Source organism: Morus notabilis, unplaced genomic scaffold, assembly GCF_000414095.1.
Source record: "Morus notabilis unplaced genomic scaffold, ASM41409v2 Scaffold1509, whole genome shotgun sequence".
NCBI classification, from domain to species: domain Eukaryota; kingdom Viridiplantae; phylum Streptophyta; class Magnoliopsida; order Rosales; family Moraceae; genus Morus; species Morus notabilis.
Window position 1 is genome coordinate 4,591 of NW_010362764.1, and position 12,892 is coordinate 17,482.

At 35.3% G+C, this 12,892-nt stretch overlaps 2 protein-coding genes across 4 annotated transcripts; both read left to right on the forward strand.

The window, feature by feature from the left end:
* Positions 1 to 735: 735 nt before the first annotated feature.
* On the forward strand, positions 736 to 10,323 carry LOC21384795 (mitochondrial outer membrane protein porin 4). Of its 3 annotated transcripts, none has more exons than XM_024168649.1 (8): positions 736 to 913; positions 1,444 to 1,523; positions 1,994 to 2,061; positions 2,777 to 2,887; positions 3,025 to 3,111; positions 3,716 to 3,924; positions 4,551 to 4,862; positions 10,261 to 10,323. In XM_024168649.1, exons 2-7 carry the CDS (start codon positions 1,475 to 1,477, stop codon positions 4,855 to 4,857), a joined length of 831 nt encoding a protein of 276 aa, XP_024024417.1. In that variant the 5' UTR covers positions 736 to 913; positions 1,444 to 1,474; the 3' UTR covers positions 4,858 to 4,862; positions 10,261 to 10,323. The 3 variants fall into 3 exon arrangements, with proteins under 3 accessions (XP_024024417.1, XP_024024418.1, XP_024024416.1); XM_024168650.1 differs by lacking the exon at positions 10,261 to 10,323 and adding an exon at positions 4,977 to 5,367; XM_024168648.1 differs by lacking the exon at positions 10,261 to 10,323 and having other exon boundaries at positions 737 to 913; positions 4,551 to 5,367.
* On the forward strand, positions 6,827 to 11,143 carry LOC21384796 (protein YIPF6). Its single transcript, XM_024168647.1, has 4 exons — positions 6,827 to 7,206; positions 9,658 to 9,754; positions 10,261 to 10,335; positions 10,727 to 11,143. Exons 1-4 carry the CDS (start codon positions 7,037 to 7,039, stop codon positions 10,985 to 10,987), a joined length of 603 nt encoding a protein of 200 aa, XP_024024415.1. The 5' UTR covers positions 6,827 to 7,036; the 3' UTR covers positions 10,988 to 11,143.
* The last annotated feature ends 1,749 nt before the right edge of the window (positions 11,144 to 12,892 follow it).

Below are 12,892 nucleotides of genomic sequence, written 5' to 3' on the forward strand. Positions count from 1 at the left end.
ACTTGAATTAAAAACTCGAAACAACGAACTGAATAGGCCTTTAATCATTTTTTATTTTTTGTTTTCGTTTTCTACCTCTCTCGAGCAGAGAGATAGACATTAATAAGTTTTTTTTTTTTATAATGAAAAGAATCTTTTGATAAAATTACTAAACGTATTTTCAAAAATAATTTCTGTCTGAGATTAAAAACATTTTCATACATAAAATAAAATTAGTTTAAAATGAGTTCCAAACGCGCCCATTAATTTTCTTAAAATAGTGGAGTTTATTTAAAATATTCTTAAATAAATTATTTTTAAAAGTGATTTTAACGTATTAAATGTTTAATTACTTTTTTAATCTTATTTAATTTCTAAATAAATCTTCACGTTAGTAACTCCTATTTAGAGACGTGACATCACTACTCTTCAAGTATGTCTAACACATCGTATATAGAGCAAGTTACAAAATTAGTGCATTATAAAAATCTCGTTCATTTCGCGAATTCGAGTTGAGATGTGATATTTTTTGAGAATTTTTTACTGTAGTAAAAAAAGTTAGATGTGATATTTTATGAGAGCTTTTAACTGTAAAAACTTAAAATTAAAAACTCAAATCGGTGAAATGAACAATGCCAAAATCACGTGATATCATGACGTCTTTTGAAACGTGAAGGTACTTCTTTTGAAACAAAATTCTATTAATTAGGTAGTAACAACGTAACATATTTCATTTTTAAAAAAACATATTACAGCAAAAAAAAAAAAAAAGGTAACATATTCTGAGCCCTTGGTTTAAGTGCATTTTGAAAAGAACCCTAGAGCTCAGGTAGAGCTCATCAGTGTCCGCTTCCCGGCCCGCATCCCCAGCCGGAGTGTGCGAGCGCCGTCGCGTCAGCCCTTCTTCCCCATCGATCCCCCAAGCTCCTCCACGGTTGGTTTTCTGTTTGTAATTTTTGTTATATTTTTGGAATGAAAATCTTATAATGCGATCGTTCATTTCCCTTTATTTCTTCCATTCTGTAATGGGTTTTGATAGATTTTACGATTCTCTCTGTGGGTTTCTTTAGAATGGAAATCTTAGCTCTCTGGGTATTAATAATCGTTATTTGTGTTATGTGGTTTTTATAATTTGCTTGCAAATGTTGAGGACAAGTAGAAGGAGATTTTCGTTAAGTTGTTGACTATCGTAAGAATGAAAAAGAGCTTCAATTTTGTTCGTCATTTTTGGGTATATGGATTATTGATGTTTTATGTTTGAAATTTTGATTTGTGGAATAGCAATTAGTTTCTGTAATCGATTTTATTGTGGAATTTATTGATAACTGATTGATGTTTTTGGACTCAGTTTGATTGTTGAAAATTGCTATCGTGATTTTTGGTTGATATTGGTGAAAATTGCTTTCATTTATTTATTTATTTGTGTATACTTTTCAACTTATAATACCAAAACTTTGGCTTCAGGGTGCAGTCTGGTTTTCATTTTTGATTAAATATGGGAAGCAGCCCAGCACCATTTTTGGATATTGGGAAAAAAGCAAAAGGTAATCCTGCTTATACGATTTGTTTCAAGTTAATGTACCTACAAGTTTTTTTCTTGCTGTGTAGTATCCTTCTGCATCCTTATCAAATTTTCCCGCGGCATTTTCCTTCATGCTAATTCGTTTAAGTTATGCTTTCTTTCAAGTTCTTCGATTTTTACATAGGAATCACATGCGTATTTCTGAAATTATGGTGTTTATGTAGATTGTTCATTAGCTAAGCTGCTTTTAAAAGTTTTGGGAGAATGAACCTATAACATGGCTCTATAAAGCCGAAAATGGAGAAGTTATTCAGCAAAGGCAAAAATAATTTGGCATTTGGGTTTGTGGCTGGTCAAAAAAGTTGGGATTTATCTGATCTTCATGCATTTTACTAAAAAAATTACTTGTAGCATCGCTTTTGTAGTGCCTGATGTTGATATTTCAGTGTTATTTACTTCCAATTCAGTTCCTTACTTTTTAACTGTGTGCAGACCTATTGACGAAGGATTACAACTTTGATCAGAAATTCTCTCTCTCAGTGGTTGGGGCTACAGGGCTGGTATAACCTGATGCCACCATCTGATTTTGCTTTTTAGACTTTTGTTCTCAGAATTATAACTTGCTTGCACAAGATTTAAACCTTGTCATGTATGCTGTATAAGGATGACCTCTTTTGGTTTTGGACTTTGTGTAGATTAATGATTTGGAATAAGTTTCAGAAATAAATAAATAAATAGATAACACGGAAGAATAAATTTGTTGGATATTAAGCATGGATTAAAGTGACAAATGAGAATAGAAATTGAGTCAACCAGAAAACAATTTTGGCCTTCTTTCTGGGCTTCTCCTCACAATGATTCTGGGGATGCCACATTGTGGATTTTAGTTGGATTTTCGCCTTCTTTTTGGACTTTTAGTTGTAATTTTTTTTGGCTCTGCAAAATGTTTGTTTTCTACAATAATGATAGAAAAAGAAACTAGCTTAAAAATACATTAAACAAAATCGACTCTCTCTCTCTCCCCTCCTGCCGCCACCCCCGACGATTGCAAAGAAAACTATAACCAAAATCCTTTTTATCTGGCAGCAGGCTTTCCCTTCATTTGTTTGTGCTCTTTGATTGGGTCCTTTTAAAAGACCCAACAGATCCCCCAAGGGGCGTGTCTAACTACCTCATAGATAGGATCCACAAGACACTAAATTAGCCTTTGTATTCAAATTTTTTCGTGGGTTATGATGTCTGATGAAGTTTTTAATCTTGAATGTCACTTTGCAGGGACTTACAGCTACCGGATTAAAGAGAGATCAAATTTTCATTGGTGACCTAAATACCATCTACAAGAGTGGAAATACTATTGTAGATGTGAAAGTTGATACCTATTCTAATGTACGAATGACAAGTCCTATATTTGAATAAACTGAATTTCTTTTCCGTGTCTTTTGGCTGTATGATGCAGAGTCTTGCTTATGAAGATGTTTGGTCATTGTCTATAGTTAGTTTTCTCAATCTCAATTCTTTTGCAGGTAACCACAAAAGTTACTGTGAGCGATGTCTTGCCAAGTACCAAAGCAGCACTTAGCTTCAAAATACCTGATAACAAATCTGGCAAGGTGCGTGCTTCTTATTATTGTTTTAGCGGAAATCATTGTTAGTGTGCTTCCTATGATATTTTTTTGCAATTTTTTTTGGCTTAAGCTCCTGATATTTATTAACCGTGGAAACGTCTTCGAGAGCTGAATATAGCTATATAACATTGTTCTAAAAATTTTTAGTTATTAATATGCAGCTGTAGATAAAAATGATAGAGTTCTTCTCTGTAAATGCTATCAGTTTTGTGCTCTTCAAATCCCATATCAGAAGTCAAACCTTTGACCTTATATGTACATGTTTATTTCATATTGCAAATGACTTGAGATGCGTTGCGTTAAGTATTTCCTCCCATTTCAGGAACTTTTAAAAGGGTTGCGTGCCTTTGAAGAGGTGTAGATAAAATCAAGTAGAACTGCGTTAGTACTAATATTACAAATTTACGATGACTACAAGAAGTGCTTTGCACAATATTCTCTTTGAAAAAATACAAAAAAAAAAGAACCTAGCAATGCTGTTTATTTTCAGATAGATTATTTTAGAGGGTATGGCCAAGGATTAATATCAATTCGGGCATATGCTGATAATGATAAAGCCATTTGACTTTATTTCTGCATGCAACTGCAGCTAGACGTGTTGTACCTTCATCCTCAAGCGGCCTTTGATTCCAGTATTGGTCTGAACCCGAATCCCCTTTTGGAGCTATCAGCTACCATTGGATCAAAGGAGCTGAGTTTGGGTGGTGAAGTTGGATTTGATACTGCTTCTGCTTCATTCATCAAGTACAATGCGGGTATCAGCTTGAACAAGCCTGATTTTTCCGCCGCTCTTTTACTGTAAGTGCCAATCAGCCTTTACTTTGAACAAAGCAATTAGTTCTCTTCTCTATGTTCATGTGTGTTTCTATGTATTAATAGTGAATTTACAGCACGTTTTGAAAACTTGACTTCTACTAGAAAATGAGTTTTACTGGTGACCTACACTTTACTACAAGACAAAGCTGGTAAGGTGGCAATCACAAGAAGTGATTGTCGCCTTTGAAGGCCAGTATAGATTTTCTGGGCGTGGAGAGGCTGAGCAAATGTTTTTCTTGTTAGCTGTTAGTCTCTTGGTTTGTTCCGCCTCCTTAGTGTGTATTTTGATGAATCACATGGGCCCGTTCTTTTTGAGTTAGAGAACTTGAGTTGAAAAGTGTTTATGTGAGAGAAGATACTGTAGCAAAAGGTTGAATTTGAGTTGTGGTTTGAGATATCTTTGTTGTGGGTTCAATCCAAAACCTCTGCGCTATGTGAAAGTGGCATTAGTAGTTGGGGAATGCTAGCACATGCTACATTGGACTTGAGAAATAGATTTTTTTGCCAACAAATATTCTGAGACTTGGTGCAATGCTTCGTATGACTTAGGATTCTTGCCACTGTTTCAATTTCTCATTTTTCATCAAAACTCGTCTTTGCTTGTGCAGGACCGATAAAGGACAGGCACTGAAGGCGTCTTACATTCATTATGTTGATACAAAGAATGGAACTACAGTTGCTGCTGAACTCATCCATAGGTTTTCTAGCTATCAGAACACCTTCACAATTGGAAGCTCTCATGCAGTTGATCCATTCACCGTCATAAAAACACGATTCTCGGATGATGGAAAAGCTGCCATGCTATGCCAACACGAATGGAGACCAAAGTCATTGTTTACCTTTTCCGCCCAGTACGACTCTAAGGCTGTTAATGCAGCCCCAAAGCTAGGTCTCGCACTTGCACTGAAGCCTTGATAATGGTAACTTCTTCGATCCCATTTCCGCAACTTGATATACCTTTGATCTTGTAGTAGATATTTCTCCCATCAATTTAAGAAGCATCGCGATTTTAGCCAATTGATATTTGGAAACAGTGAAGTTCATCCATTGATAAAATGTTGAGACTGGTGGGGGTGGTTGGACTTAATTTTGGAAAATTCCATAAAGATGGACAATTTTTTTGGTAGACTTGATATCTAATACTTCTCCCAAATTTTACAATCTGAAAGCATATTTGAATAAAACTCTGCAAACCTGTTGTGTTTATGTATTTCTCCGATTTGCGGAAAAAAATTTATTGGACCAACTTATAAAGCAGAGTCACCGTTGGCTTCAGATTATGTTTTCTTCTTTTCTAGCTTGTAAGGAAGTGCTCTATTAGAGCATTGATTCTGAATGTCTACTAATAAACTTACTACATTTTGACAATCTTGAATCTGACTGTATGTTGATTCCATTCCAAGACGCAAGTATATAGAAGCTTTACTAGCCACAATGTTGCTGCTAAATCCGTTTCCTTTCTGCCCACTAAATGGGGGGAAAAACATGTTATATTTATGTGACGTATGTTTAAAGTCAAATTACATGACTATTACTATTATTAATTTGATTGTTTTGTTTGTTCATGATCATCAATCATCTACCAAGGGCCAAGGCACTGCCACTGTGTACTGCGCGACTTTTTAGTACATACTTTTGCCAAACTAATAAGAAATGAAACTATTAGGATTCAAACCGTGATAGACATACGTACACACTAGCACACAACCATTTGAACTAGTTTCAAGTGGCAAAATGTCGCTAATCCAATAGGTGACTAATTACCTTGTAAATTAAGTGAATGGTCTTCCAAAACGGCAAAAATTAATCAGAATTTGATCTCAATTCTTAGGAGAAGTTTGGTTCATGGATTAGAATCATGAGATTAGAACTATTTTTGATTTACGTGTATTTTTTATAAGAAAAAATACTGTAACGAATTATGAACTATGATTTGAATCAGGGTACGAATCTTCTTACTAAACGTCACATTAGTTATTCACTATGCCATTGATTTATTGTCCATTACCTACCATCTTTCTTTGCCAGAATTTAGTAGATCAACGCATTGTAGTTGTCGTGACGGTTACATGACATGTGATTTGCTCCTACTCCATATCAACACAGGGCGTAATTTTTTGGAATCTTTATGGTAGAGCGTGCATTTTTACTTTACTAATAAGAATTGTTGTTTTTAACCGTTAAATTGTTTTTAACTACTTAATTAGTTTTTTAATAGTTAATTATGTATTAAAAATTTACGTGCGATACAGACCTACCTAATACTCCCTATCAAAACTTATCGTCGCCTAAGTTTGGAAAGTCGGTTTCCCTGCAGTTTAAAAAAAAAAAAAGATCTAATTCGCCAACGAAGTTGATGAGAATAATAAAAAGAAGCGAGTGGAGTTTTATTTTCATTAAGTTCTCTCCTATCTGGTTAATGGTAAATTAAAAAAATCTTCTCCACCATAAATACCTTTTTTCTTTTTTTCTTTTTTTTTTTTTTTTTTTTTTTTGTCCGGTGATAAATGAGGTATCCGATGTAAATATATGCACATTATATAATCTACAACAAGCATTATTCACTTCCTTAGCTGCAAGAAGGCTTAACTAGCTGTATTAATTCCATAACGAAACATATTATTTACTTTCTATCAATGTGTTTTGTCTTTTTGTAACATCAAATATTGGGGCCAAATCAGATTACTAGTTAGGTTGATAGGGGAAAGTAATAATTTTTTTTTTTTTTTTTTTTTCTATTTTTGTCCCACAAAACTTCCATCCCACAGGCCACAAGCATCAAATCAAATTCAAAACCACCGTCCTTGCACGTTGATACGTCGTTTTTCAAGTGAACGACGACGTTTCTGAAACCAGCCAATCAAAGGCAAAGCCATTTCCACATTTTCCAGCCCCGACAAAACTCAAACAAACCCCTCCCCAATCCCTACGCTGATCCCCATTTCTCCTATTTCCAAACACCCTCTTTCCTCCTCCTCTCTCTCTCTCTCTCTCTCTCTCTCTCTTCTCTCTCTCTCTCTCTCTCTCTAGATCCCGACTCTTCAAGTTCAGATCTTACCCACTCACTTTCCCGGAAAAAACACAGAAAGAAAAAATGTCGCACGGCGACACCGTCCCGCTCCACCCGTCGTCCCAATCGGACATCGACGAGATCGAGAACCTCATCAACGCCAGCGTCCAGTCCGGCCCCGCCACCGTCCTCCCGGCCAGACCTCCGAGCCCTCCCAGGGCTTCGATCCCCGTCTCCTCCTCCCCTTATACTGTGTAGATTGACTGGTAAAATTAGGAATTCGAGATATCAATTTGGTTTTTGATCTGAATATTGGGAATCAGTTTAGGGTTTATGAGATCTTAGTTTTACTTGAGAGATGTGTTGCCGGAATTGGATTCGTTGGAGGATTTGTTAGGAATTATTGCCGAGAATTCTGTGGAATATTTCAATGAGCTGAGTTTATTTTGGCTAGTTAACCTTATCTATGAGTAAAGTCATCAGTTATCAAAGAATTGATCCTCATCATGCAAAAGTGTGGGAAATTTTACGGGCTGTGATAGATCAAAGCTTTTCGGCTTTTTATAATTGAGAAGCTTTTCAGATGGATTCGAATATCATCAGTTTAGGGTTTATGAGTTTGAATCTATTATCTTATTAATTCAGAATCCAGCACTTGAAAGGTGAGATCTTAGTTTGGATAGAATTTGATGCATTAGAGGATTTGTGGAGAATTATTGCCTAGAATTTAGAGGAATATTTCAATGATCTGATTCTAGTTGGCTATTCTTTTGAGCAGTTATGGTTTGTACGGTTAGATAGTTAAAACGAATTCATGAGTGAAGCTATCTGTTATCAAGAGTTGATCTCCCTCATTCAAAAGCTTTAGAAATTCTATCGGTTAAAATCGATTAAACCTTACCTAAATTTTAGAAACCTTAAAGATAGTTTTGAAAGTTGTCATGGAAGTCCTGTAACCGTGTGAAATATGACTTTTTGTGCGATTTTTCCTTTGAGGGAACATATTACTTACAAAAACTGCTTTGCAAACACTGCATACATATGGGGAAATGATGGATCTTGGTTATTTGTTTGTCTATTGATATTAGGGTTTGAAAGTAGTTTGCTTTGTCGTTCTATGGTGAAGATTTGGGGTCATTCAGTAGTTTATTATTTGATCCCACAGACTACATCCTAGAGAAATTTAAGAAATCTATGAAACTGTTTTTCAACACAGAATCTCTTAACAGAAGTATAACCTAAAATCTAGCTGCCTTGAGGAATGAGAGCTTGTTGAAGATTGCTTACATTGAGTAGGAATGCAAGGGGCCTTGCACAGAATATTATGTAAGCCCCAATCTTTATTGCACAATAAAATGATTTGTGGATTAATGAATAAGGACCTGATTGTTTACATTTTTTGTGCTGCATGCTTCCAAAACAGTGAGATTTACAATACCGTATCATTGGCTTCCCTCTTTCTTGAGGCGCCTTATTTATTGGCGATTGGGCTAAAATTTTATTTGCTAGATATATTGCGTTAGTGTTATTTTATTCTAAAGCATTTTTGACATTTTCAAGAACACTGACAAGGAATTTTGTAAAGCCAGTGTGTTTCTAGTTATCTAATTCTTTCCTGAGTGTGTGTTTCAGAGTGTGCTAGCACCTATAAATTTTGCAGGGCCATTAGCTAGGCACTTTGTTAGTATTGCAAGTGTGCACCTACTTCTATTTATTTTCCGGTCTTTGAGTTGTTTGGTCTGAAGGGGTTTTGTTCTTATTTAATTTCCCTATTTTCTTTATAAACTCTATATAGAATTTAAATGTATGGCAAACAATTTGAGTTGCCTAAGGTTGTATTTCATTGTTCAATTCAGTGTCACACTGCAATTACATTAAGGCCATGATTTATGTGTTAAATTCGATTCCTTTTGACTGTTGAACATATTATGATCTTGTATGGTATGAGATCTAAATGTTTCCTGGTTCCTATGAGTTTCAGTTGTCTGATGTGCTTTCCATGGATGCGGATAGGTGGATGTCAAACTTACTTCTTTTTCTTGCTTTCAACTCATTTTCCGCATATTCATTTCTTGGAATAGATCACTCTTATTTTATCAACTTCCACAGTGACTTTGAGGTGATAGACTTGGGTTTTGATCAACTAATGCGTCTGATAAATGTATACTTATGTCCTTCCTTCCTTCCTACCTGCTAAGAGGGAGAATGAAATTTGTATGAAATTGTACTAAACCTTTCTGATACTGTCACACACCAGTTTGGCTGCAAAGTTGGCACGTCTATGAGCCCTGCATACACATGCATTGCAGGTAAAGAAAGAAAATGAAAGTTATATTGGGAGTGCCACATTAGCTGCGGACCTCCAACAACAGTTTGCAGAGGATTAGAACTTCTGTGCCCTAGCAATGATACTAAGGATCTCTACATCGCTTACCCATGAGAAAAGTTACATGCCACAGTTTCAACTGCATGTTCAATGCATTACAGATTTTATTGGAATAGGACGTTATCAGATCAAAACAATTAAATGACACTGAAGTCTTATCAAGTAGACGGGGTGATTTCTCGTGATAATGGGATTTTTTTTTTTCCGAAGCTTTATAATCATGACTTTCTTTTTAAAGTACATAGAAAATTTTAGCTTTTGCTAATTCCCGGACTACCACCTTTTCTAAAATGTCTATTGTGGATTTATGATTGTTTAGATTAGGCCCCTTTATTTCAGATGATGCCCTTTGTGACTTGGAACTCATCAAAGGTTGTTTATCACATTATGATTTAATCCGCTTGAGAACTGCACAAGTAGGCATGGATAGGAAATATTTTGTTGTAAATGTTGGATTGCTAAATTGGTAGTTTCCCAAATGTCTTGTTGTCCTTGAAGATGTTTACATGTTTTATCTGTCATGAAGGTCTTAGGAAACATTAGAATGGATCTTAAAACTTGTTGCATTCATAAAGGTTCACCGAACCTGACGACACGTAAGATAAATACTTAACCTCGAATTGTTGCGAGTATAGGAATCTGCCTTCTTTAGTAAGTTGATTTATAAGAGCTAGTGTTTTTTTGCAATGCCACTCTACTTAATAACTATGGTCTTGTGAAATTAAGATTCAAGGGTAAGGTTCTTTCGAGATATTGAGATTGAAGGATAAGTTTACACATTCAGTGTTGTGAGGATGTGACAATTTTGTTTTGATTTCCAATTATTTGTACATTGCATTAAGTATTTTTTATTTCACTGTCATTTATACCTAGTTTAATTTGGTTATTTCACTGCTGAAAATATTTCTACTTCTTTTTCCAGTCTGAAGTTTTTGCTGTTGCATTTGCTCTGCTAGCTGCCGGTGCTGTGATTTTAACATTGAATGTGCTGCTCCTGGTAACTCTCTCTCTCTCTCTCTCACCCTCCTCCTCTCTTCTCTTGTATTCATAACGGATATATCTACATGCTACTGAAAGCATACCCTGGGAGATTTAAAACACACACGCACATGCTTCCTAATTCCTGTTGGCATTAGAACATGTATAAATATTCTGGAAATCAATTTACTGATTTGTGTTTAAGTCTCCTTTTCAGTGCGCTTTAGAAGTTCTGAATTAAGTTGAACATTTCTCTTGTAGTGGGAGAGATCCGGTGATATAAATGTTTTTTTTGTCGGGATTTGATATATACAAAATACCTGCGATGATTACCTAAATAACTGGGTCAAGGAAGTAAAACCCTGAATCCATTGTTAGATGGCTGACTTCAACCTGTGTTTGTATTGCAGGGCGGGCACATAATTTTCTTCCAGAGTCTGAGCCTTTTGGGATACTGCTTATTCCCTCTGGACATTGGCGCCCTAATCTGTATGTTGAAGGACAACGTGATAGTGAAATTGGTTGTGGTATGTGTAGCATTGGCTTGGAGTTCTTGGGCAGCATATCCTTTCATGAGTTCAGCAGTCAACCCAAGGAGAAAAGCTCTCGCGCTTTACCCGGTTTTTCTCATGTATGTATCTGTTGGTTTCCTCATTATTGCCATTGATTAATGCACTGGATTGCTCAAACATACTGAACCTCAACATGTTATTACATAGGATTTTTATGTTCTGAGTAATTTTCTTTTCATGTCAACTGTATTTTTTGACTTCTTGATATGTTTGGGAGCTCAATCTACCAATAGAAAAAATATAGCTGTGTGAAACTTACACCTTTTTTTAATCATAATAGCTTTGTTGTTCTTTAGAAGCTGTTGTCCCTAGTAAGACTACCCAAGACGAGCGTGAATTGGATTTTAAATATTTTTCGAGAGTTTATACAATTATTCAAAGATTAAAAACAAATATAGACAATTAATTCAACACAGTGCGTTTATTAAACATTCGGTGTGCAGAAAATTATGTAAAGTTAATTCAATAGCACAAACACTTGATATGCACAAGATGAATCAATCTAATATCATATAACGAGTTCAATAAGCTTATCACCAAGAGTTAAATAAATTAATGTCAACTATCAAATTTAAAGTGCGGAAATTAGAGAGATAGGGTTAAGAGAGATGCAAAAAAGATTTAGAGTGGTTCGACAAATAAATTTGTCTACATCCACTGTCGCCGAGATATTCTGCCTCTCGATCTCTTCCACTATACGATCGATTTTCCGGTACGATCACTTTTTTTATAAGATGGCGGATCTTTTTATCCAAGGCTTCGCCTAACCTCTTACACAATGTTGATTTTCTACGGAGATCGACCAACCAAGAAACCCAATACCAAAGTAATGATTATGAATAGTGAAGCACTTAATTATACACTCCTAACAATGGTTTTACACAATTAAAATGACTAGGAGATGATGAAATTACACTATCAAAAGATAATCCAAGGTAAGCTCAAGTATGTGTGAGAGTAAAGTAAGGATTTAGAGAAGATGATTATGTTAGCACTTTAGAGAAACCTTTTTGAATTTTAAGAGATTTGAAAATTCTGAATAAATTCTCTATCTCAAAGAAAATCCACAGAAGGGAAAAATGATTTTTCTCTATTTAAGCTCAATTTCTAACGGTCTTATTTTTTTGCCCGTTACCCAGTACCGGTCGACCGGAGCGGTTGACCGGTTGAGACGAATTTTAATTCTTGCTGCTCAATGGTCTTATCGAGTATCTGTTGAACAGGACCGGTCGACCGGAGCGGTTGACCGGTTGAGGCAGCACCGGTCGACCGGTGCATTTAGCCTTCTCTGTCACAGGATGACATAGGTCGACCGGTTGACACTTAGTTTGCCTCAAACCTTCACAAAATTGTACTTTTACGCCAAATGTCATTATGCATTTAGTTTTGTCTCATTTTAAAAGAATAATGTGTGTGTGTACATGAGCCTAAACAAGAATTAATCATGATAGTATGAAGTCAAAATCAAAAGGAGATATAAAAACCTATTAGTACTTGTCTTGCTTGATTTTGTTGTTTGCTTTTGATCTTTGGTATTTTAACACTTCAAGCCTTGAATTCCTTTTTCAATTTGCATTTCTCAAACTTGAATGTATTTGCATTGTATTCCACAATATGCTTCTTGAGTTGATTTATATTATCAATTATGCTAAATACACAATTCAAAATAGAATCATTAGTAACATAATACATTGTGTTTGTTATCATTAAAACATGAGAATATTCAACATTGGGCCAACGATCTCGCCCTTTTTGATGATGACAAACACTTGATTGCTAAGATAATAGGGGCAATACCATGTTCTCCTTTACAAGTGTATGTCTCCCCCTTATTTAATCACTTGATACTCACTTGAAAATATTCTCTCCCTTAATTTATTAAGCCATTAAAGAAAATGCCTCAATGATCATTTTTATGTCTTCCCCCCCTTATTTTTAAGCAGTGTCAGAGTGTCAATAGAACATCAAGTAACAATAGACTAAACAACAAAATAGGAACATCAA

Bases quoted from the DNA above. Each gene is read 5' to 3' on its own strand.
- LOC21384795 (XM_024168649.1), top strand. From the start codon at position 1,475: ATGGGAAGCAGCCCAGCACCATTTTTGGATATTGGGAAAAAAGCAAAA. The intron at 2,062-2,776 runs GTATAACCTGAT...GTCACTTTGCAG, and splicing joins TGGTTGGGGCTACAGGGCTG to GGACTTACAGCTACCGGATT. The intron at 3,925-4,550 runs GTAAGTGCCAAT...TTGCTTGTGCAG, and splicing joins TTTTCCGCCGCTCTTTTACT to GACCGATAAAGGACAGGCAC.
- LOC21384796 (XM_024168647.1), top strand. From the start codon at position 7,037: ATGTCGCACGGCGACACCGTCCCGCTCCACCCGTCGTCCCAATCGGAC. The intron at 9,755-10,260 runs GTAGGCATGGAT...TTCTTTTTCCAG, and splicing joins TCCGCTTGAGAACTGCACAA to TCTGAAGTTTTTGCTGTTGC. The intron at 10,336-10,726 runs GTAACTCTCTCT...TTTGTATTGCAG, and splicing joins CATTGAATGTGCTGCTCCTG to GGCGGGCACATAATTTTCTT.